The sequence below is a fragment of the Rhinoderma darwinii genome, chromosome 9 (assembly GCF_050947455.1).
Source record: "Rhinoderma darwinii isolate aRhiDar2 chromosome 9, aRhiDar2.hap1, whole genome shotgun sequence".
Classification (NCBI taxonomy): domain Eukaryota; kingdom Metazoa; phylum Chordata; class Amphibia; order Anura; family Rhinodermatidae; genus Rhinoderma; species Rhinoderma darwinii.
Window position 1 is genome coordinate 42009648 of NC_134695.1, and position 23647 is coordinate 42033294.

The 23647-nt window shown below is 43.5% G+C and overlaps 2 protein-coding genes across 3 annotated transcripts in view; one reads left to right on the forward strand and one right to left on the reverse strand.

Annotated features, from left to right (window-relative positions):
• LOC142660728 (C-signal-like) overlaps positions 1 to 23647 on the forward strand; it is a 101076-nt gene that overhangs the window by 27269 nt on the left and 50160 nt on the right. Inside the window, exon 2 of one of the 2 annotated variants that reach the window (XM_075837543.1) lies at positions 18534 to 18609. In XM_075837543.1, the coding sequence (XP_075693658.1) occupies positions 18534 to 18609 (76 nt within the window). Of the gene's footprint in view, positions 1 to 18517; positions 18610 to 23647 lie in introns of both variants that reach the window. The other variant, XM_075837544.1, reaches the window with a different exon arrangement.
• LOC142660729 (chymotrypsin A-like) lies at positions 9819 to 21301 on the reverse strand. The gene is made up of 7 exons (XM_075837545.1): positions 21228 to 21301; positions 19238 to 19341; positions 18174 to 18253; positions 16310 to 16388; positions 12834 to 13014; positions 10755 to 10888; positions 9819 to 10059 (listed from the first exon to the last, which is right to left on the reverse strand). Exons 1-7 carry the CDS (start codon positions 21277 to 21279, stop codon positions 9898 to 9900), a joined length of 792 nt encoding a protein of 263 aa, XP_075693660.1. The 5' UTR covers positions 21280 to 21301; the 3' UTR covers positions 9819 to 9897.

The following is a 23647-nucleotide window of genomic DNA, read 5'->3' on the forward strand; positions in this document are numbered from 1 at the left end:
GCCGTTTTCCATTGACTCGATGGAAAAGCAGCTCCAACTAGGTCCGTAATGGACACAGCGAAAAAGCGCCTCAACATGCCTTAGGGTATGTTCACACGGCAGCGTCCGTAACGGCTGAAATTACGGGGCTGTTTTCAGGAGAAAACAGCTCAATAATTTCAGCCGTAAGGCATGTTGAGGCGCTTTTTCGCTGCATTCATTGCGGACGTAATTGGAGCTGCTTTTCCATCGAGTCAATGGAAAACGGCTTCAATTACGTCTGAAGAAGTGACAGGCACTTCTTTGACGCGGGCGCTATCAAGGCGCATTTTCGGACGTAAAACGCCCGAATTACGTCCGTAAATAAGCCGTGTGAACATACCCTTACGGCTGAAATTACGGAGCTGTTTTCTCATGAAAACAGCCCCGTAATTTCAGCCGTTACGGACGCTGCCGTGTGAACATACCCTAAGAGCCGCTCAGGGAAAATAACGCCTCTGCCTCCCATTAAAATCAATGGGGAGCGATTTCAGATGTTTTTTGGCGCTAATTCCGATGCGGTTTCTGCATCAAAATCAGCGCCAAAAAAATCTGTGTGAATTAAGCCTTACACCATGATATTACTATGTTGCAGTCTATATACATTCTCATGCTCTGAGCATCATTTTTGTGCTTGTTAGACTAAGTTTGCACTTGCGTTGCATAATCATTACTCTGATCCGATTTTAGATCAGAATGAGGATAAAAACGGATCTGTTAAAAATCTCATTGAAAGCAAAATATCGGATTACAATCTGTTTGTATCCGTTTTACATTGACACCAATGATAAAAACAACCCATCCGTTAGACATTCTTTTTTTTCATGGAGAAAAAAGTCCTGTACTCTGCACTTTTATCGCTGTCAAAAAATGGATGACTAACATAACGGACGTGAACACACTAACGGATGCAATTAAAATTCCCATTGATTTTTTTTTTGATTTTTTTTAAAAATTCTTTATTTTCGTGACCAACAGCCACAATTTCACATACTAAGAATACAGCATGTACATAAGGGAAGATGAAACATATATACAGAGATGAAGATGGATGACACTGAACAGCGCACTGTAAACCTATCAATAGATAGGACATTATCGTTCAAATCCATATTAACTGATAAACACACCCCGATATGTAGAAGAAAGAGGAGACAGAGCAATAAATGAAAGAGAAAAAAGTAGAAAGGAGGGAGGGGGAAGGACATCACTTCCCACCGAGGAGATCCCTGCATCTCCAGAGAGAGCCCACTACGGGCTACTGACCAGTGTCCATCCCTCGAAGAATGTCTTTGTAGGAGTCAGATTCCTAGAAACCAATCCAAGGAGACCACGTGAGGCAGAACCTAGCATGGGAGTCATGAATGCAAGAGGTCAGATCCTCCATATGCATGAGGTCGTTAACCCTTGAAACCCAGAGGGACAAAGTGGGAGGAAAGGAACTCCTCCAACGCAACGGAATGCAGTGTCGAGTGGCCATCACTAAAAAGTGAAGCAAGGAGCGTTTGTACCTATTAGCTGGAATGTCGCAGTGATGAAAGACAAAGAAGGCCGCATCCATGTCAAGACTGGTATCTGTTACCTCGCAGATCACCCTCTTAACCCCTTCCCAGAACTCTGTGAGTAGCGGACAGGACCAGAAGGTGTGGAGGAGGGTACCATTATCCAATCCGCACCTCCAACAAAGGGGGGATACTATACCATCGTGAGAGCAATTTAAAACTGGCTTCCTGATAGCGCGAGCTAATCGATGTTTTATGGGCTAAAGTGAGGATGCGAGTATGGTTGGCTTGCGGTAAAGGAGATACCCAGGTCCAACTCCCATTTAGAAACGTAGTCAGGTGGGGGAAGGTCCGGCGGGTTCAGAAGGAGGTGGTAGATTGTGGACAGTGTGTGGCGAGCTAGATCAGAGCCAACACACATATCTTCCAACGGAGATCTAGGAGCCTGGAGTAGGGCCGGGGGCGATAGTGAGGAGCAGAAGTGGCGGAGTTGAAATATTCGCCAATGACCCAAAGGTTGGAGGTCAGGCATCCATGCCAGCTCCGAAAGGGAGAGCCACTCCGAATCCTTCAGGAAGTGAGCTGCCCTAAATACACCTGCCGCAAACCAGGACCGGAAAACTGGATCTGTCGACCCAGAAGGGAAAGAAGGATTCCCCAGGATTGAAGACATGGGGGAGCAAAGAGGCAGTAGGCTTGATCTTACCGTATGAAGGGCACAACACCGCAGCGTGGGGCTAATAGTGGGGTGTTGGCGAAGGGATTTGAGACGACCACGATCCAGCCACGGAACCGCCGCGAGGGGGACTGCGGAGAAGCTTTGCTCAAGACCCACCCATGACTTGAAAGGGGCGTGTCTACACCAGTCCACGACGAGCGACAGATGGGATGCTATGTAGTACGATCGGATGTCAGGAAGTGCCAATCCCCCCGCCGCCCGAGACCGACACAGGAGTGCTCGTCTAAGTCTGGGAGGTTTACCGTTCCAGACAAAAGAAATTTGTAGGGAGTTGACTGCTTTGAAGAACGACATTGGAACTGCTATAGGAAGAGCTTGGAATAAGTAGAGTAGTCGAGGAAGAATATTCATTTTAAAGATAGTGCAGCGACGCATCCAAGTGAATGTGCCCCCCGACCACCTAACACAATCTGCTTTAACTTCGGAAAGAAACGATGGGAAGTTCAAATTAAAGAGTTCCTTCATATCCAACTGAATGCGTACTCCAAGGTACTTGAGTGCCACCGAGTTCCATTTAAAGCTAAAGGATTGTTCCAGTGTGAGTAGAAGGGAGGATGGGAGGGAGACATTCATGGCCTCTGATTTGGAGAAGTTTATTTTAAAATTGGATAAAATGGAAAAGCGACGAAACTCTTGCATAAGATTCGGGAGGGAGATGATCGGGTTGGACAGGAAAAACAACAAGTCATCTGCGTACGCTGCGACCTTGTCGACCCGAGATCCCACCCCTAAGCCCTTAATATCAGAGTTTGCTCGGACATGACGAAGAAATGGTTCCAGTGTCAGGATAAAAATCAGGGGGGACAGGGGGCAGCCCTAGCGGGTCCCGTTGTGGATGGTGAATTCGTCCGAGAGGATTCCATTAACACGGACCCTAGCAGAGGGGCAGGAGTATAAGGACATTATCCATCCCATCATTTGAGGTTCAAGACCAAGTCGAAGGGTTTCCTCCATATATTTCCAATTGACTCTGTCAAAAGCTTTTTCAGCGTCCGTAGACAAGAGCATGAGTGGTGTATGGGACAGCTTAGCCTTATGGATTAGATTGATTGCCTTAGTGGTGTTGTCACGGGCCTCTCTACCCAGCATGAACCCCGCCCGATCTACATGTATGACATCACTTAGCAGCGGGGCCATACGTACCGCCAAAATCTTTGCAAATAGTTTGATATCCGCATTAAGAAGAGAAATTGGTCTATAACTCGCACACTGGGAAGGATCTTTCCCTGGCTTAGGAATCACAGCAATGTGAGCCCTAAGTGCGTCAGGTGGAACGGGAGCGGCGGAGGAGAAAGAATTCAAGGAAGATCAAAAATGCGGACTCAGGACGTCGAGGAATTTTTGTAATAGAGAAGCGTAAATCCATCAGGTCCAGGGCCTTACCAGAGGATGAGTTCTTGAGAGCGGCGGTTAATTCTTGCGCAGTAATTGGAGCCTCCAGAGCAGTAAGAACCTCTTCTGATAGGGAGGTAAGACCCGAGTCCTCAATGTAGGACTTGATATTTGAACGGAAATCGCTAGATAGCGTGGCCGGGTTGGTGGAATCGGTATCATAGGGAGAAGCATAAAAGTCGTGGAACTTCGATGCTATGTCTAAAGGGAGATGAACTCGAGTGGTAGGGGATGATGCAATAAAGGGTATATAAGTGCACGCTTGTTGGAGTCGCAATGCTCTGGCAAGTGACTTACTGCATTTGTTACCATATTCGTAAAAATGTGTTTGCACTTAGAGAGAGTGGCTTTGGTCTTGGACAGCAGCAGGGTACGAAGGTCTTCCAGTTTCTGAATTAACGCAATTTTACATTCCAATTCGCGGGAACGTTGGACTCCAAAGTCTTAATCTCCGAGAGAAGCCGAACAATGGCCGCGGAGCGCTCCTTTTTCAACCGAGCTCCATGTTTAATGAAGGTGCCACGTATGACACATTTGTGGGCCTCCCATAGTACTCGTGGATTCGTATCTGTGGAGATATTAGTGTTGAAGTAGTCGTCAAGTGTGCGTTGCACATCAGAAGAGACCAGGGAGTCATTGAGAAGCAAGGGATTGAGTTTCCATTGGGATTGATGCAGTATCGGTGTTTGCAAAGACAATGTCAGCGTGACAAGGGCATGATCCGAGAAAGAAATCGTATCAATGTCGGCCGCCTGTAGGGTTGGAAGGGAGTGGTGTTTGATAAAGAACAGATCAAGTCTGGAGTAGGTGTCATGGACAGGAGAGTAAAAGGAGAAGTCTTTGTCTGTAGGATGCAGTAAGCGCCAAGTATCCACAAGATTATGCTCATGTAGCGCACGTTTAATACGGTGCAGCTGGGAGTGTGGGATTGACGATGATCCAGTAGAAACATTGATGGTAGGCTCCAATGCAACATTGAAGTCACCCCCTAAAACAATGGTACCCTCTCCAAACTCCTCCAGAACATCCAAAAAAACAATCAGGGCTGAACCCTGTCCCACATTGGGCAGGTAGCAGGAAGCAAAGGTCTAGATCTGGGAATCTATGCAGCCCTTGACTAAGAGCATTCACCCCATTTCATCATTGCGAGAATCCAGAAACTCCCACGGAAGAGAACGGGAAAGGAGAATACTCGTCCCCCTGGATTTCGGGTCAGGCGAGAAACTGTGATAAGCGTGAGGAAACCATAGGTTAGTCAACTTGAAGGGTTTCATTCCCATTGATTTTAATGGTATTTTCAACTGATCAGTTTTTATCGTTAGGCCTCATTCACACGGCAGGGTTTCCCGGCCGGGTGCCGGCCGTTCATAAATCGGCCGGCACCCGGCTGCATTAGGAATGATAGACCCCTGATGGGGCTATTCACACGACCGATTTTTTGACGGCCGGGAAATCCGGCCGTCAAAAAATAGGACATGCTCTATCTTTGCCCGGGCACCCGGCCGCCCGGCTCCCATAGAAGTCTATGGGGCCGGGTATTACACGGCCATCACCGGAATGTGTTCCGAGTGATGGCCGGGTTTCCCGGCGGTTGCGCTCTATCTCCTCCTCCTCACAGCGCAGAGTGCATGTGAGGAGGAGGAGTTGATGCCATTCTGACGAATGGCATCGCTGTACACTGTGTTGCAGGGCCGGGGTGTACAGCAGCTGGCTCCCTTCCCCTGCTTGTTAAAAGCACCCTGGCCCGGCGACACCTTCGATGGCGCCGCTAGTAGCAGCAGCTGCTTTTGCTGCTACTACTGCAGCGACGCCACTATAGCAGAGCAGGGAGGTATCTCCCCGCTCTGCTATGTGCTAGCCGCACTTTAGCTCCTTAAAGGAGCGGAATCCCCGTGTTTTCGGGGATTCCGCTCCTGGACAGAGCGCTTGATGTCTCTGTCCATATCTGGGCAGTGACATCAGGGGAAACTCCTGAAGCGGAATCCCCGAACACATGGGGATTCCCCTTCAGGAGCTGCCGCTGATGTCACTGTCCGGATCTGCCCGGCCCGGCACGGATGCATAACTTTATGCAAACCGGCCGGGCAGAATGGCCGATTTTACCGGCCGGCACTCGGGCTCGGGAACGACCTGGTCGTGTGAATCCCGCCTTAGACTTCTTTCTCACTAGCGTTAGTATACGTTTACCTCTCTTCCATCAGGGGTAGAAAGGATCGAAAGATTAAACGGAAAGCATCGGTTCCATTAAAATTACCATTGATTTCAATGGTAATTCTTTTGTTTCAGTTGCTTTCCGTTTGTCTCTATTTGCTAAGTTTACGTTTTTTTTTCACGGAAATAAAAGTTCTGCTGACTGCACTTTTGCTTTTGTAAAAAAACGGAAACCTAGCGAACGAAGACAAACAGAAAGCAACTCAAACAAAAGATTTACCATTCAAATCAATGGTAATTCTAACGGAACCGTTGCTTTCGTTCAATTTCTCAATCCTCGCTTCCTCTGATGGAAGAGAGGTAAACGTATAATAACGGTAGTGTGAACTTAGCCTTATTCTGATCAGAGTAACGGATTATTCAACGTGTGAATTTAGCCTAAGCTTGTTACTTCTTTTGATACATTCCTGAGTATCAACACTTTCCCTGCTGTCTGTCTCTATTCCTTGGATTTGGTTCTGACTTCTATATCTACTAATGGTTCCTTTATTAGTTCTTATTGGGTCTCATGGTTTTATTCCTATTTGTCGACTTTAGTTCTGTTTCCAATATTCTAGCTCCTCGCCAGTTCATCTACCCATATTGGAAACCACTTAAATAAGAATCCTCTTTGTAGCTGGCTTCGTTCACTTCTGCGTCAGGGCTCCGTTCCGATGTTCCGTCGAAGCTTTCAGTCGGAACGGAGCCCTGACTGACACAAACGGAAACTATAGGTTTCCGTTCTCATCACCATTGATTTCAATGGTGACGGATCCAGTGCCAATGGTTTCCGTTTGTCTCTGTTGTGCAAGGGTTCCGTTTTGACGGAATCAATAGCGTAGTTGACTGCGGTATTGATTCCGTCAAAATGACAGAACCCTTGCACAACTGAGACAAATGGAAACCATTGGCCCCAGATTCGTCACCATTGAAATCAATGGTGATGCAAATAGAAACCTATGGTTTCCGATAGTTTCAGTTCATTCAGGGTCCCGTTCTTACAGGAAGCTCCGACGGAACATCAGAACGGGACCCTGATGCAGATTTAAACGAAGCCTAAGTCTACACCTTTTTATTTATCTGGTTTAGGGTGAAGACCAGGCGATCCCTTACACTCCACACCAGTCGGCACCAATTTTAGAACGCCACCGAACGTCCATTCCCTAGATGCGTTACATTCGGTGTCTTTTAGGAAAACGTCTACATACGTTTCAGTAGTTCAGTAGCCAATAATGCTACAAAAAAATAATACAGATAATTGGAGGACTATAACAAACCTAACAATAGAGGATAAACAGGAAGTGTTGGCCCCCTGGTGCGCTATAGAATCTGTTGTTTACGATGACTTCCATCGTTAGATGTTAAGTATTTAGTTTACCTTCATTAAAATGTTATCAAGTACTTTTTTTTATTTTATTTCCAAAATACAATTAGTGTAGAGAGGTCCTTGAATACCTGGAAGATACACAGAAAAATATACATGACGTACATACAAAGGAACAAAGGTAATTGAGGAAGCACATGCGATGCCTGGACGGGTATTCTAAGCTTTACTCGGCTAATAGATTGAATCAGAGAAAGTGCTTCTCTTGTTACCAGCTCTGGCTAAACTGAGTCTGGCAGAAATAAAGCAATTCAGTGACCAAGCAACCGATTACACCGAATGCCCGCTGCTACAATAGTCTTAATTACTGAAATTTTCTAAAAACTGTATTATTCTCTAGATGGGTTCTTACAGCTTCTAGTAAACATATTTAGTTTATAGTACATACTGATCTGGATTTCAATGAAAGGTAACAAATCATCAATGTTAATTTCATGTTTGAAAAGTAGCAATGAGCAAAACGATGTTTTACTTTGCCGGTATATTGCCAAAACTGACCGCCCGGTGCGATTCACAGCAAAATCCAAATAATACATTCGGATTTTGGTGCCTTTTTTGCTCTATTGGTTTATGTATAGTCTTAAAGAGGACCTGTCACTAGGTCATATAAGTTGAACTGGTTTACTGACCTGAACAGCGCTGTCTCCCTGAGTCCGGCGATGTTTTTTTTTCCTGAAACACCCCCCCCCCCCATGTTCCAGAGATATAGCCCACTGTTGTGTTGGCTCCCTATATGTTGATTGGCTTTAGTTAGCCAACAGGGCGTGGTATTTAATCCCCCATTGATCCAGCGCCATCACTCCAGGGGTCCCCATTGGTCTTTGTTGACTTGTCCTGCAGTGATGACATGCCGTTCATGCATGTGACCGCTATATCTAATAAAGCTAGTTAGTGTTTGGCTGCTTGTACCAAATGGCATCACTGCAAGAACATAAAGAAGGACCAGAGGGGACAAATAGAGCGGCGGTGCTGGAGCAGAGGGGGATTTAACAGGTGAGTTTTATTTTATCAACTTTCCTGCTCAAATCGTTTTTTAAACCCTGGACAACCCCTGTAAATCCAGCATCAATCTGGTAGTTGCTGTATTATTAAATATTCAGCTTTTTTTTTGGATGATCATAGCAAAGTATTGAGACAGAATTGAGGATGAAGAATTCCCTGGAAGAAAGATCAAATGTCTTCTACCATCACTTTGTTTTTTTAATCAGAGACTTTTTCCTAATTGTTTTTTTCTGTTTACGACCGTATTTTTTCCCACCCGTAAATACTGTCACACGTATTCCACCCGTTTTGCACCAGTATTTACGAACCCGTGCCCGTAAATATGGGTCCGGTGTCACCCGTATTCCACTTGTATTTACGAGCACGTTTTTGGCGGCAAAATAGCACTGCACTAATCGGCAGCCCCTTCTCTCTATCAGTGCAGGATAGAGAGAAGGGACAGCCTTTTCTGTAATAAAAGTTAAAGAAATTCATTCTTACCCGGCCGTTGTCTTGGTGACGCGTCCCTCTCTTCACATCCAGCCCGACATCCCTGGATGACGCGGCAGTCCATGTGACCGCTGCAGCCTGTGATTGACCTGTGATTGGCTGCAGCGGTCACATGGCCTGAAACGTCATCCAGGACGTCGGCCCGGATGTCGAGAGGGACGCGTCACCAAGGCAACGGTGGGAGACCGGACTGGAGGAAGCAGGAAGTTGTCGGTAAGTATGAACGTCTTTTATTTTTATTTTTTACAGGTTTATACTGATCGGTAGTCACTGTCCAGGGTGCTGAAAGAGTTACTGCCGATCAGTTAACTCTTTCAGCTCCCTGGACAGTGACTATTTACTGACGTCGCTTAGCAACGCTGCCGTAATGACGGGTGCACACATGTAGCCACCCGTCATTACGAGAGCTCCATAGACTTCTATGGACTGTCCGTGCCGTTATTACGGCCTGAAATAGGACATGTTCTATCTTTTTCAACGGCACGGGCACCTTCCCGTGAGAAAACGGGAAGGCACCCGTCGCCAATAGAAGTCTATGAGCCCGTTATTAGGGGTCGTAATTACGACCCGTAATAACGGGAGTTTTTACGGTCATGTGCATGAGGCCTTATACTGATTGGTAGTCACTGTCCAGGGTGCTGAAAGAGTTACTGCCGATCAGTTAACTCTTTCAGCTCCCTGGACAGTGACTATTTACTGACGTCGCTTAGCAACGCTGCCGTAATGACGGGTGCACACATGTAGCCACCCGTCATTACGAGAGCTCCATAGACTTCTATGGACTGTCCGTGCCGTTATTACGGCCTGAAATAGGACATGTTCTATCTTTTTCAACGGCACGGGCACCTTCCCGTGAGAAAACGGGAAGGCACCCGTCGCCAATAGAAGTCTATGAGCCCGTTATTAGGGGTCGTAATTACGACCCGTAATAACGGGAGTTTTTACGGTCGTGTGCATGAGGCCTTAGTCTTCTGCTTCGGGTCTAGTGGAATTCCACATTATAATGCAAATTATTGTGCTGCAAACAAGTGCCGGATTATCAGTCTTTATGGATTTTCAGTAGTTCTTTTTTAAATTGAAATAACAACAACAAAAATGAGCATGCAATGCAATGAATATGTTTATTTCAAGTGAAACATTGTATTTCAGCTATTGAATGACAGAACTAAGATAAATCTTGTTTAGTTGGCAGCAACTGTCTTGTCAATAAAGTCTCTGAGTTCTGTGACCCGAGCGTACACGCCAGGAGAGGATGGAGAGCAGGTGCCACTTCCCCAGGACACTATTCCCACCAAAGTCCATCGTCCATCCTTCTGACATACAAGAGGCCCACCAGAGTCACCCTGAAATTCATAAAGATGTAAGATTTAGTAACACAATGGCGGAGCATTTTAGAACTTTTGCGTAGCGCAGCATTGGCTGATCCAAGTGTCATCTGCTAAACTATAATGCTACCCTCTAGACCTAGAGTGGTCAAACTTTTTCTATATGTGATCTCATTTTTGTGGAGTCTGATTTAACAGGATCTACCATGGGACCAAAGACTGGCACATGGTAAGTGGAGGACGCTGCTACAGCTCTTTTGCCTGCTCCTTTTTAAGATACACCAGTGCCCCAATAACAGTGTAAATAGCCACAGTTATTTACTCATGCACCAGCTCCATAATATGCCTTCTTCATCCATGACTGTGTTACTCCACCACTGTGCCCTGCTCTGTGCTAGGGTATATATTAGCCATAAGGGAGTGTGAGGAACCCACACTAGATAATAGGACTGGTTGAGATGCCCTATATGATTGACCAATGAGCCTTTCACTAGAAAAGTGTGGTGCCACGCACAGTAAAACACGGACCTACAGGGAGCCGGTTTTCTCAATTATTAAACCAGTGTGGTGGCCTAACATCAAGATCAATTGTTTCCTATTCTGAGCTCTACTGGTAGATTGGGTTTAACTATTTGGCCATCAGTTCTTCAGACCATGTGCATTAGTCTCAGTGGATGACAGGAAGCCGTTCCATTCCATCATTTTATTTTTACCATGCAGGAGGATGCTCCATCAGCTCCAGCGCAGATCATGACATCATAGATTTTGTTACCCCAATACTTCTTGCATTCAGTGTTGGTGAGGAGAGGCAGTGCTACCTGTTGCAGTCTAGCTGGGGTTTGGCTTGCTGAAATAACATGTAAACATAAATAAATTGACATTAATTATCATATTTTCTTAAAGGGATAAACTATTTATTTCAAATAGCGCTATATAGTAATATTCAATATAATATCTGAAATAAGGCCCCATGCACACGACCGTAGTTTTCATCCATATTATAAAATCCGTAATTGTGGACGAAATTGCAGACCCATTCATTTCTATTTGCCACGAACACTTTTACGTATACAGGAGGAGATTTTTCAAACAGTCTAAAAATATTTCATTTCTGAAAATTAAACGTTCGTGGCACTGGCATTTACTCAAAGCCCCAAAAAAAATCTAAAAAGAGAGCTTCTAAAGAGTTGGACATTTCCCGTAGATCTTTGGGTCGTCTAATGCAACACTTACGGCTGAAAATGTATCGGCCGAGATTAATCCGTTGATTATTAGAGTATGATCCAGATCGGTATAGGCAATTTTTTGAGGCAATTTTGAATGAAGAAACACAAAGAGACGGCATTATTAGAAAAATAACTGGGTCCGATAAAGCCAACGTCAAACTTTCAGGTGCTGTTAATATTCACAACTGTGTTTATTATTCAACAGAAAACCCCCTTACAACAATTGAAGACCAGTTGAATTAACCCTGGGTTACAGTTTGGGCGGCTCTTTCATGTAAAGGGGTAATTGGACCTTTCTTCTACAATACAACAGTGACCTCAGACCTGGACCATAACATGCTCCATGAAAATATAATTCCACAATTGCAGTTGGAGCATATAAATAAAGACTTCTATCTTCAGCAAGATGGAGCCGCTCCTCACTATGCTTTAGCGGTCCATCATTTTCTTGACGAAAAATTACCCAATAGGTGGATAAGTAGACGAGGCCCGGTTGAATGGCCACCACGATCACTAGACTTTATCCGAATTAACTTTTCTTGGTGGGGGAGTTATCAAAGATAAAGTATATTCAAGAAAACCACACACGATTGATCACATGATTCAGTTTATACAAGAAGCATGCCGAGAAATTAATGCCAATAAAGAACTTTGTGCCAAAGTGTGAGGGTAAAAACTAGAATATAGAAATGTGTAAATAGTGAGGACCGTCAATGTGAGCATATAGGAGATAGTACTTTATAGTTTTGTTATTCTATAAAATGCTTTTTAAACTGTATAAATATTATTACTACATTTACCTCTTATTTAAACTGTATACCTACCTATGCACCCCCCCCCCCTGTATTTACAGATGTGTATCCGGGCCATAAAAATGATCCGCAAAATATAGAACATGCCCTATTCTTGTCCGCAATTGCGGCACAGACTCGCCTATAGAAGCATGCGAGAGCTTCCACAATTGCGGAGATCTAAGGATGTGCATCTGTATTTCCGGATCCGTATTCGTGGACAGTAAAAGCTCTTAAGGTTCTGTGCATGAGACAGTTTATGTCTTCAAAAGTAGTTATGTCTACCGAAGAAAGGTCAGATTCAGAATATATGGTGCAGACATTGAAATGGCCACAATTATAGTACAGTACTTGGTGTCATATTTGAACTGTAACAAACAAGTAAGGGCGATATCCTGTACTTGCTATTTTGCTTTGTCATGTAGGTTCAAGGGGTTTTTCTAAAATCAATTTTTATCACCTGTCTGCAGAGATATCTCCAGCAGCCCCATAGGAAGTGAATGGAGCGGTGGCCGAACATACGCAGTACCGCTCCATTCATATGGGGAGCAGAGGGACGGACAGTTAAGCACGTTCTTGGGATCGGTGGGGTCGGACCACCACCGATCAGATATTTATCACCTATCCGACGGATAGGTGATAAATATCGATTATGGGAAAACCACTTTAAGCCCAGTTTAATGTGACCTCAAAGGCTTTCTCTGCCTAAATTTATCGAAGAGCAGTGTATATGCTTTATCCATAAGTACACATATACATACTCATCAAACCATACCTGAGGAATCGGTCAGACCCCATCCTGTGGTGACACACCTCATGCCACCTTCAAAGTTGTCAGTAGCCTCTGCCACACAAACAGGAGACACTTCTGGTCGTAAAGTAACGGTAGAAGCCAGCTTGATCAGAGTAATGTCATTTGTGATAGTAAAAGGGCTGTATTTTGGGTTCTTGAAGACCTTGAATAAAATTGAGACAAGTTCACATGTATCATTCTACTTTTATAACAACTTTTTGTATTTTCATTATTATTACCTGTTGCTTACATAGCGCCAACATATTTGCAGCGCTGTACACATATTGCAATCACTCACATCAGTCCCTGTCCACAATGTATCTCACAATCTAATTTCTCTATTTTATTAATATAAAGTGTTTGGTTCACCAGGTTGGAGATTTTCAGTGATTAACAATGATTTGCGTTTTGTAGAACTTAATGAGAATCAAATTTTTTAAGATGCTCTCATTTATAGAGATGGAAGAATTGATTTTGCCAGGTTTGACATTCGTCAGAGTAAGGTACTGCAACTCTTTGCCACTCAACCCCATTCAAGTGAATGGGACTGAGTTGCAGTACCAGGCACAGCCACTACTAAATGTACGGAGCTGTGCCTGGTAAGCAATGAAGCGTCCGCAGCGCTCATCAAAGCGCCGCAGACCCTTAAACCAGCTGATCGATGGGGGTACTGAAAGTCGGACCCCCACCGTTTTTAGGGCATGACCACACGTGGCGGATTTCCTCCGCAACTGTCCGCATCAATGCCGCACAGAATCTGCGTTGCAGATTCTGCTGCGGATCTGCACAAAATGTGCAGTACATTGATGCGGACTAGCTGCTGCGGACTGCGGGAAAAGTGCTTCCCTTCTCCCTATCAGTGCAGGATAGAGAGAAGGGACAGCACTTTCCCTAGTGAAAGTAAACGATTTTCATACTTACCGGCCGTTGTCTTGGTGACGCGTCCCTCTTTCGGCATCCAGCCCGACCTCCCTGGATGACGCGGCAGTCCATGTGACCGCTGCAGCCTGTGCTTGGCCTGTGATTGGCTGCAGCCGTCACTTAGACTGAAACGTCATCCTGGGAGGCCGGACTGGAGACAGAAGCAGGGAGTTCTCGGTAAGTATGAACTTATATTTTTTTGACAGGTTGCTCTATATTGTGATCGGTAGTCACTGTCCCGGGTGAAGAAACAGTTACTGCCGATCACTTAACTCTTTCAGCACCCTGGACAGTGACTATTTACAGACGTCTCCTAGCAACGCTCCCGTCATTACGGGAGCCCCATTGACTTCCTCAGTCTGGCTGTAGACCTAGAAATACATAGGTCCAGCCAGAATGAAGAAATGTCAAGTTAAAAAAGCAAGACGCATCCGCAGCACACATAACATGTGCATGACAGCTGCAGACTTCATTGCGGAAATTAGAATCTCCATTGAAGTCAATGGAGAAATTCCGCCATGAGTCCGCCACTGCTCCGCAACAGACAGAGCATGCTGCGGACACCAAATTCCGCTCCGCAGCCTATGCTCCGCAGCGGAATTGTACGCATCGTCTAAACGAACACTGCTAAATTAAAGTGAAAGTCAATGGAGAAACGGCTCCGCTGCGGATTAACGCTGCGGAGTGTCCGCAGCGGAATTTAAGTGAAATTCCGCCACGTGCTAACCCAGCCTTATATTGATGATTTATCCTAAGAATAGATCATCAATATCAAAGTCCTAGAAACCCCTTTAATGTCTATGAGTGTTTCCAGATCTTTACCCAATAAGTGATGTCAGCAGAAAATTAATCAGAGAGGTAAGATAAGGCAAGCTAATCACAGAAGAGTAGCCAGAGATATCACCTGTTCCTAACATGTATGGTGGCTGAGCTGAAGATGCATGATAATTTGAGAATCAAACATCTTTGTTGTCAGCCACTTCACCTGTCTACTGCCAACTTTACACTTGTGGTTATATAGTGCGTGATTCTATTGATTCTTCAGTTTGAAACATTTACATTAAAGCTACAAAAAGTAACAAATTCAGTTCAAAAGAGCCTAAAAGACAATGTCAAACGTCAAAGAGGTTGTAAAATTTCGTTTTTCTAGAAACAGCACCGTTTTTGTCCATGGGTTGTGCCTGGTATTGCAAGCTCAGCAAGTGTGGTGCTGTTTCTGGTGGTGGGAAAAAAGCAACCTTTTCCCTAATCTTATAAAAACCCTTTTTTAGGGGCTGTCTGGCTTAGAAAACCCATTTTAAAGGGAATGTGTTGCCAGAGAAACATGTTGTTTTTTTTTTAGTTAAACAATTAGTGTGTAGGTGATTAAACATTGTTCTAATTTTTTTTATTTTTTCCATGAGTCACGAAATATTACAAATTGGATTCAATTTATAATATTTCCCAGCACTGGTCACTAGATGGAGCAATTCCCAAAATTGCAGCATTAAAATGTGGTAAAGCAACAACATTAAATTGGGAAAAAATCCCTCGCTCTAGTGAGCTCTCAGCATCCCCCCCTCCTTTATCCTGACTAGTGCCGGGATAAATGAGGGGTTTGAACGGTCTAACCTCCTACACTGTGTGTCGCCATTTTTTGAGCTAACACACAGTGTAGAAGGTTTACATACACTAGTAAAACACACTGAAACACGCACATACATAGAAATCACTTACCTGCTCCAGTCGCCGCCGCTCCCTCCGGTCCGTCCGCTCCGTCTGCTGCCGCTGCTCCATGTGCACAAGTCCGGAAGCCGCGACCGGAAGTAGTAATCTTACTGCCCGGCCGCGACATCCGGTCCACAGGAAAATGGCGCCGGACTGCGCGCATTTCAAATCGGACTGTGTGGGAGCGGCGCATGCGTCGTTCCCACACACACGGCGTACACCAAAGTGGATGGAACGGGCCCCGTTCGCAGTCCCTATGGGACTGGAGCTGCCGTATTCCATGTCTGTATGTGTCGTTATTCGACACATACAGAAATGGAAAAAAAAATGGCAGCCCCCATAGGGAAGAAAAAGTGTAAAAATAGAAAAAAGTAACACACAAACACACAAATAAATACAAACGTTTTTAATAAAACCCTAACATAAAACTGATATTAAAAAAAAATGTTGGTGACACTGTTCCTTTAAATATTATTTTAAAGAATTCTGTATAAATAGTGGGGAGTCCCTTATTCAAACCTTCATCTGTTAGCCAAAATGGAGGGTGGCTTCAAAAAGTGTCTCTCTCTGTGGAGGACCCTGCAAATTCGTGCAGTACACAGACAGCCCATTAGATTCAATGGCCACCATGTAATGCTTCATTTCACCCGTGGTGGTGCTGCAGGGAAACTGAGCACTTGCTGTTTGGGTCTCCCACAGATTATAGCTGATTGCTGGGGGTCCAGGCAGCGAGACATCCTGTGGACCTTTCTAATAAAAAGGGATTGTCCAAAACTGACAACCATTTAAAAATGAAATCACATTATCTTAGAAGTTCTAATAGTTCATACCTTAGCAATGGCTTTAACTTGAGTATTTTCAACAGATGAACGCTGGTCAAATTCGCCTAAAATAACCCTATGTGAAGTCCTGCAAAGGAAGAGATTATACTGGATTAATTTTTTCTTATATGGAGTAGATAAGGTGTATAGCAAGCTGAAATAACATTGTTTTAACAACTTAGACCTAGTTCACACATAGTTTTTTGCAGAGAGAAAAAAAATCTGTTTTCAAATTGCCAGTGTTGTTTTGATGGGTTTTTTCCCGGGTTCTCTGCCGCAGCTGCTGAATCTAATGCAAAAACCAATGAGCATAAAACGCCACAAAAAACACTTCAAACGAGCGCCACAGGTTTTTTCTGTCTCCTACTGATTCCAATGGAAGGTCAGCGGCAGATAATTCTTGAAGAAAGAGTATGTTGCTGTTCTGATCTACAAGCGGCTAAAAGCCGCCCAGGAAAAAAAAACACGCCTCTGCCTCGCATTGAAATCAATGGAGGGCCATTTGAGCATTTTTTTGCCGCCAATTCCAACGTGGTTTCCGCATCATAATCAGCGCCAAAAAACTCTGTGTGAACTGACCCTTATCATTTCTATTCAATAACTTTCCACAACAGCATAGTGCAAGATAGAAGAAGACAGCAGACTAAACATGCCCATATACCGTAATTACATAGGGTTTTATCACTAGATCCCATCATGATCTCATCGATCTGCCCACAGTCTCCGTGTGTCATCACATAGGATGTGCGGCTGCGTGATTTTCGCGCAGCCGCCATCATTATGACACTCCGTTTGGATGTTTGTAAACAGAAAAGCACGTGGTGCTTTTCTGTTTTCATTCATACTTTTGACTGCTGTTGCGCGAATCACGCGCGTCACACGGAAGTGCTTCCGTGTGGTTCGCGTGATTTTCACACACTCATTGACCTCAATGGGTGCGTGATGCGATAAAAATGCAGAAATATAGGACCTGTCGTGAGTTTTACGCAGCGGACTCACGCTGCGCAAAAATCACTCTCAGTCTGCACTGCCCCATAGACTAGCATAGGTCCGTGCGACGCGCGTGAAAAACATGCGCGTTGCACGGACGTATTACACGTTTGTGTAAATCCGCCCTAAGGCAGTGTATGGCAGTTGTACAGAGCTTTAGTATGGCACCCGTAGAAGTGTATGGGGCCATACTGTACCATTATGGATTTATGCTTATATATACTGAATACAATAGAGAAAGTTGTGACATATTGTCAATTGTCACATTTTACAGAGAAATTCTTCTAACTTGCATGTTTGGTTAGGGAGCACTGAAGTATATCATTCTAATGTAATAAGTGAATATTGAGAGAATGTGATACCCAGGCAGACGGTATTCAAATTTAATAAAAGTGGTAGTACAAGATTAAAAAACATGGCCGTTTTCTTTCAAAAACAGTGCCACACCTGTCCGCAGGTTGTATATGGTATTGCAGTTCAGCCCCAGCTGAGCTAAGCTGCAATACCACACACAACCCATGGACAGGTTTGGTGCTGCTACTGGAAGAAAGCGGCCATGTTTTTCTAATCCTGGACAACCACTTAAAAAAATTAATCAAGGCAAAAGACATAACACAAAGAAGATATTTTGGGGAAGAAAATAAAGGTCAAGGGTAAGGACACAGGTAGTGTCCACGGTTTACACCCAAAAACCACGCCAATATGCAGTTTTTTTCCCTGCTATAAATGCACATTTGAAGACTGCGCTGATTTATGGTAAAACCTCATCTCATGTAGGCGTAGTCTTCAGCCATGTTACGGCTGCTCCTTGGCCACGCGGTGCCCACTAACAGTTGGATGATAAATCTTCAAACCAGAAATCTAGTAATGTGAAATTCCTTACTTGACACCACAGTGAGCAGCAGTTACAACCCATTCATCACTGATAAGGGACCCGCCACAGAAGTGAAATCCAGTACTGTCCTGTAATGAATCCCAAAGAGTTAAAGGGGTATTGCCATCAACTAATATTATGTCTAATCAATAGGATAGGTCATTTATTTCCTCTCCATTTTCAAGGTCTCTGTTAGCTGTCAGTGAATGAGAATATTCTTGTTTACTTCCAGAGGCTAAAACTCAAACAGACCTAATACTCAGATACAGTTGTTTTTATGAAGTTGTATTATATCACTATTAGACATATGTGGGGTTCTTTTTTCACCTCTATTTATCTCCAATTTCATACAGGTTTTTTTTCTGTCAGATTCCGTATGGGTACGGAGACACATGGACTCCGTCTACCTCTGTACAGACTCCTTGCGAAGCCTAAGCAATTACAGGTGAGTTGGAAAGTCCAGACTGATACATTTTACCTGCAGTGATAGATTATAGCAAACTATCGGGAATGCAGAGAGAGTTGTACTGCTAGGACTCTGTTCACACCTGCGTTAAAGGATCCGTTATATTCTACTGGAAAAAGTGCAATATCCGTTGTACGACTGACCCAGCACTGCGCCCTGGTTTCCTTTATAAGCGGAAACCAAGATGCAGATGTGAAAAGAGCCTAATAGGTCACAGAGGATTGTCTAGACCTCATACAATAGTAGCAGACCTTCAGCTGTATTAGGATTGTATGGGTTTCCACCCTCTGAATGTTAACAAGAATGACGAAATCCTCTCAGGTAAAGAAAGATTTGAACGAGTGGCCCTAAAGTAACGATTAAAAAGCATGTTATTAATATAAAATATAAAAGGATTTCCCAATTTTGTGTATATTTCCTGTATATGACTCTTCTACCTTACTACACTACTTAATATACAATCATTCAATCTGCTGATGAGATGAGGAGGGTTTTACTGAGACCCTCTATCAATGAACTGTCATTGTTCTGTCCAGGACCTGATTTAGTCCTAATCCAGTTTTATGGAGGAATATATAGGTCTGGGCGGGTAGAAAGCTGATATTACCTGTAGGGAGACCTGCCATGGCCAGGATCCTGGAATAGCTTCCTCCCCATTTACAATTCTAGAATAGCCAGTGAGGACAGGATGGATGGCCGGCCTTCCACATCCTGAAAACATTACATTTTAGCACAATGACAAGCAAAACAACTGAATAGTAGAAATTTGCATATTACTTATACATTCATTTAAAGCACACAATCACCTTTAGACAAGTTGGAGCCAATAGCTATATTATATAATAATATGCCATTTGTAATATATCTTCATTATCTGTTTTCACTCCATGGTGTATTTGCTACTGGTGTACAAAAGCCTACAGTTAGCTAGTGGTTCCTGACTACAAATAGTCTCCTTTGTAGTCAGGTTCTATTAGTAACTTCCCTTGGGCTTCCCAGCGCACAGATTGTTCTTTTTAGTGATTGATCCTGCAGTTGCATCCTCTCTCAGATGTCACACAGCAGGCTACAGTGCCCGAGAAGAACCATCCTAGCAGCAGCAGGGTGATTAGGAAGACTGAGGAGACCTTAGGGTATGTGCACATGATAACGACCATTACGTCTGAAATTACGGAGCTGTTTTCAGGAGAAAACAGCTCCTGCATTTCAGACGTAATTGCTTGTACTCGCGTTTTGACAGGTCGTCGGCACAGTACGTCGGCAAACCCATTCAAATGAATGGGCAGATGTTTGCCAACGTATTGTAGCCTTATGTTCAGACTTAAATCGAGGCATAAAACGCCTCGTTTACGTCTGAAAATAGGTCGTGTGAACCCAGCCTTACAGTGATAGGAAAAACATTCTCACACATCAGGGGCAGATGGAGAGTTTGTAGTATGTCCCACAATGCAGTTTTCTGTGATCGCGCAACAGAAAAGAGGGAATGTTTGTGGCACATATCACAGAAAGGCAATGCCCACTGGGCACTAATTTAGAATTTAATCATCCTGAAAAGTTAGTCAGTCAAGGACGTCAAAAAGAAGTTAAAAAAAAAACGCCAAAAAATGAATGCATCTTTTAAAGTCATAGGGTCTTTATAAGATATCCAAAAATATACTTTTTTTTAAAGTATAAACCTGAACCTTCACTTTAAATCAGATTCTTCTAACCACATCCCCTCTTCTCTCCTCGCAACAAATTGCATTAAGGCTCCCAGAAGAAGTATCTGGGCTCCATACACAAAAAAAGGTCAGAGCCCCTTTGGCTCCCTTCTACATCTTCCATCCTCCATCCATTATTGTGTTTTTGTTTTTTTGGTGGATACCTGACATAATAAAATCTATTTCTAGCATAAAGATTATACCCCTTCACACCCCCTTCAGTGACCCATGGCTCTTGTAATCTGTGAGGCTCATCCCACATATTTGGTGGGTCACTGGGGAAGGGGGGAAGCAGAAGACTAGTTGGGGCTTGTGCCATTTCTGTTATAGTAAATAATTTGGCCCCATTTTTCACATTATTGCCTAATATGACTTGTCTGTTTAATATCAAGGAAATTGTACAGGTCCTGCGGGCAGTAGGTGGGAGCTGATAGGGCAGGGTGGGCCCCTATTTAGACAGGGCAGTACCACCTGAACTGTAATACATTATAACAACTACTTACTATAGCCTTTCTTACGTGTTCCTGAATGCATTATATCAATGTTCCTGCACATAGACTAGAGATTGTGTCTGGGTGCCCATAACCCATTCCGGTCCTTATATAGAGTTTTTGCTCCAAGAAAAAAAATATTTAAATTAAATATAGGAAACATTTTGGTTCTGTATGAACATACTATACCTGATATTTTAGAGAACAGGAACCTATCAGCGCCGTCACTATGCCTTCTTATTCAATTACATTGTAGGGAGGATAAAATAATTAGTGTCTCCGAATAATGAAACACTGAACAAGTGAATGTTATACCAGAGGAGAAGAAGGACAATGCCATTATAATGAATTATTTGTATAAAGTACAGAGATTTTATCAAAAGCAGTCCCCGAATCATTTACTTACCATATGTTGCGCCCATGAGGGCAATAAATGACAAGAGACAAAACATGGTCATTCTGCTTCAATGTGAGCTGTGTGAGACCCTCATATTTCAGAAGAATACTTTTATACCCAATGCTCTCCAATGAAATCATGGAATGTTATCTGATTGGCCGGATTTGCTCAGGGAAAATAGCATTTGGTTATCAAGAAACCTTGGATCAGGACAGCACAGCCGAAGAGAGAACTGAAGCAGGAGACTGGTGATAATATGAGATTTTGATTTTAAAGGGTAACAAAATGTTCAAACTTTTGACATGTCATACTGACATGTCAGAAGTTTTGAGTGGTGGGCGTCCGAGCACTGAGACTCCCCCAATTACTAAAACGAAGCGGCGGAAGTTCTCATGTAAGAGTTCAGCCGCTTCGGAGTATGGGCTCAATAGGAGGTCTATGAGCCCGTACCCCGATACATCGGCTTTCCGGAAAAAGCCGAACAGAAACGAAGCGTCTCAGTGCTCGGACCCCCTCTAATCAAAACTTCCGACATGTCACTTATGACATGTCAGAAGTTTGTTGAACGTTTAGTTACCCTTTAAATGTTGTACCATTGCACAAGGTAACTACGAATAACATGATGGAAATGTATGGGGACGAACGATCGTAGTAACAATCGCACATCCCCATACATTACGGATCATAGCTCCTTCTAAAGGGAGCAAATAAACGCCAATCAGCGTACTGTCTCGTTGATCAGTACTAATTTTCACGGCCTTCATCGGGTCGTGTAATTGGAGACTTCAATAAATGAATAAACTTTTGGACAACTTATTACTAGATAAAAAGGACGGGTTTACACGTAGCGTAAATACTGCGGATTTTCTGCAACAGATTTTATTGCGGAAAATATGCAGCATAATACAGTAGCAGCAGAGTGGATGAGATTTAAACAAAACTCTTCCACACGTTGCGTAAATGATAAGCGAAACAACCGCTGAGGTGCGATTTTTCATCCGCAGCATGTCAATTGTATTTGTGTAATCGCTGCTTTTTTGTTGCAGGATTTCCCCATTGAATTCAATGGGGAGGTAAAACCCGCAACAAATAGCAGATGTTGTGATTTTTGCAGCGGAAAAGTTGCGATTCCGCCAGAAAAATTGCAACTCAGAAAACAAAAAATCTTACACTTACCCGAATTCTGTGCTTCTTTGTCCAGGCCGGCCTCCTAGGATGATGTTTCATCCCATGTGACTGCTGCAGCGGTCACATGAGATGAAACATCACCCTAGGAGGCAGGGCAGAGGGAAACGTCGCCATGGCTAACGGTAAGTATGAAATTTTTTTATTTTTTACGTGCAGTTTTCTGCAGCGGACATTCTGGTCAAAAAACTGCACCACAATTGGGGCGGTTTTTGGCCGAAATTCCCTGTTGCGACCCGGGCGAATACGCTGTGTGCGAAATCTTATTTCGCACAGATTTCTTTTTGAAAGTCTGAATGGGGTTCTGTAAATCCACATTTAAATGAATTGTACTGTACTTTGTTGCAGACTTTGTGATGCCATGTGCATACACAGTGGATATTTCTCATTTTGGAGATGGCTAGAAATCCGTGGCAAACTCTGAATGTGCTACATTCTGATTATGCGGTGGATTTAACCCTTTTCATGGCAATGAGCATGCTGCAGATTTGAAAATCCACATGATGCCCTCGAATCCGTGTGGATTTTTACTGCAGCGTGTGTATGGAGTTTTGTGAAATCCCATTTACTTGCATTGTACTGTACGCTAGTTTTAGATTTTTGCGGCATGACCTTATTTTACAGCTTCTGACCGTTTTCTGGACTCCATTTATCTGCAAATTACATTCCAGGCCTTAACTTGTACCTTGATCTTCAAACTTTACTATTCATTTTGACCTTCATCCTGAATCTTCTAACCTGCCCTTTCGTGTTATGTGAAATTCTGTTTGTCTATATTCGTTTTAGCTGTCAATCCAAAGGAAGTCCCCTCCAGCAAAGTCTAATACTTTTGGGTAGCACAATCTTATTTTTAATATATCTTTAAGAAGTTTTCTGTTGTTTTCTTTTACCATGTTCTATATAACTAACCCCCATTCCATCCACAAGAAGGTCAATCTCACATTCAAAATATAAATGGATTGCTATAGGCTATTGAACTGGAAGATAGAAGATGAAAATGTAAAAAACGAGCCGGTGCTGGATATAATAATTCTATAAACATCCCTTTTCAAGATTTTTGTGAGGGACCCCAGGTTCTTGGGGTTCCCACTGTCTCCTCTATATTCAAAGCCAGCCTGAGACTCATGATCTGTGCATATGAAATACTACTCTTCCAAAAGAATAAAAGTTAATAATAAATTAATCGAACCTTGAATACTGTATTTGTTTTTCCAATAGTATTGCCAGTTGTTGACTTTGCCAGT